A 407-nucleotide genomic window follows, 5' to 3' on the forward strand; every position below is an offset into this window, starting at 1 on the left:
CTATGACATGCTTGTGAAGTATAGAGAGGAATTAACAAGGCCTATACAAGAGGCTATGGATTTCATGAGAAGAATAGAAACACAGCTAAATATGCTTTGCAATGGACCCGTTAGGATCTTCCAAGGTATAGTCTGTATTTTAATTTAATTAAATTATAAAACTTTCTCTTTATAGGGTTGGTAATGATGAACAAGTGCCCTATTCCCCTTTTCACCCCCTTCTCAATTTTTCACAATTTCTTCTAAAATTCAATGTCGGCAAAGACTATGAGTCCATACAGAAAACAAGATTTAGAATTAAAATTTTATTTTAGGGTTTTATTTTTTAAACAATTAAAACTGAAAATTTTGTTGTATTTTAAAAAATTATGCATTAAATAAATAAAAGTTTAACCAAAAAAATACTC

General features: G+C 28.7%; 1 protein-coding gene across 1 annotated transcript in view; it reads left to right on the forward strand.

Annotated features, from left to right (window-relative positions):
• The window catches only part of LOC107605564 (homeobox protein knotted-1-like 1), a gene marked incomplete in the record, with an annotated part of 12,642 nt that overhangs the window by 2,795 nt on the left and 9,440 nt on the right, over positions 1-407 (forward strand). The window contains 1 exon segment of the mRNA XM_016307478.2: positions 1-125. This exon segment is cut by the window's left edge and continues 8 nt beyond it. Coding sequence (XP_016162964.1) covers positions 1-125 — 125 coding nt within the window.

Source organism: Arachis ipaensis, chromosome B06 (genome assembly GCF_000816755.2).
Source record: "Arachis ipaensis cultivar K30076 chromosome B06, Araip1.1, whole genome shotgun sequence".
In the NCBI taxonomy this organism is placed as follows: Eukaryota; Viridiplantae; Streptophyta; class Magnoliopsida; order Fabales; family Fabaceae; genus Arachis; species Arachis ipaensis.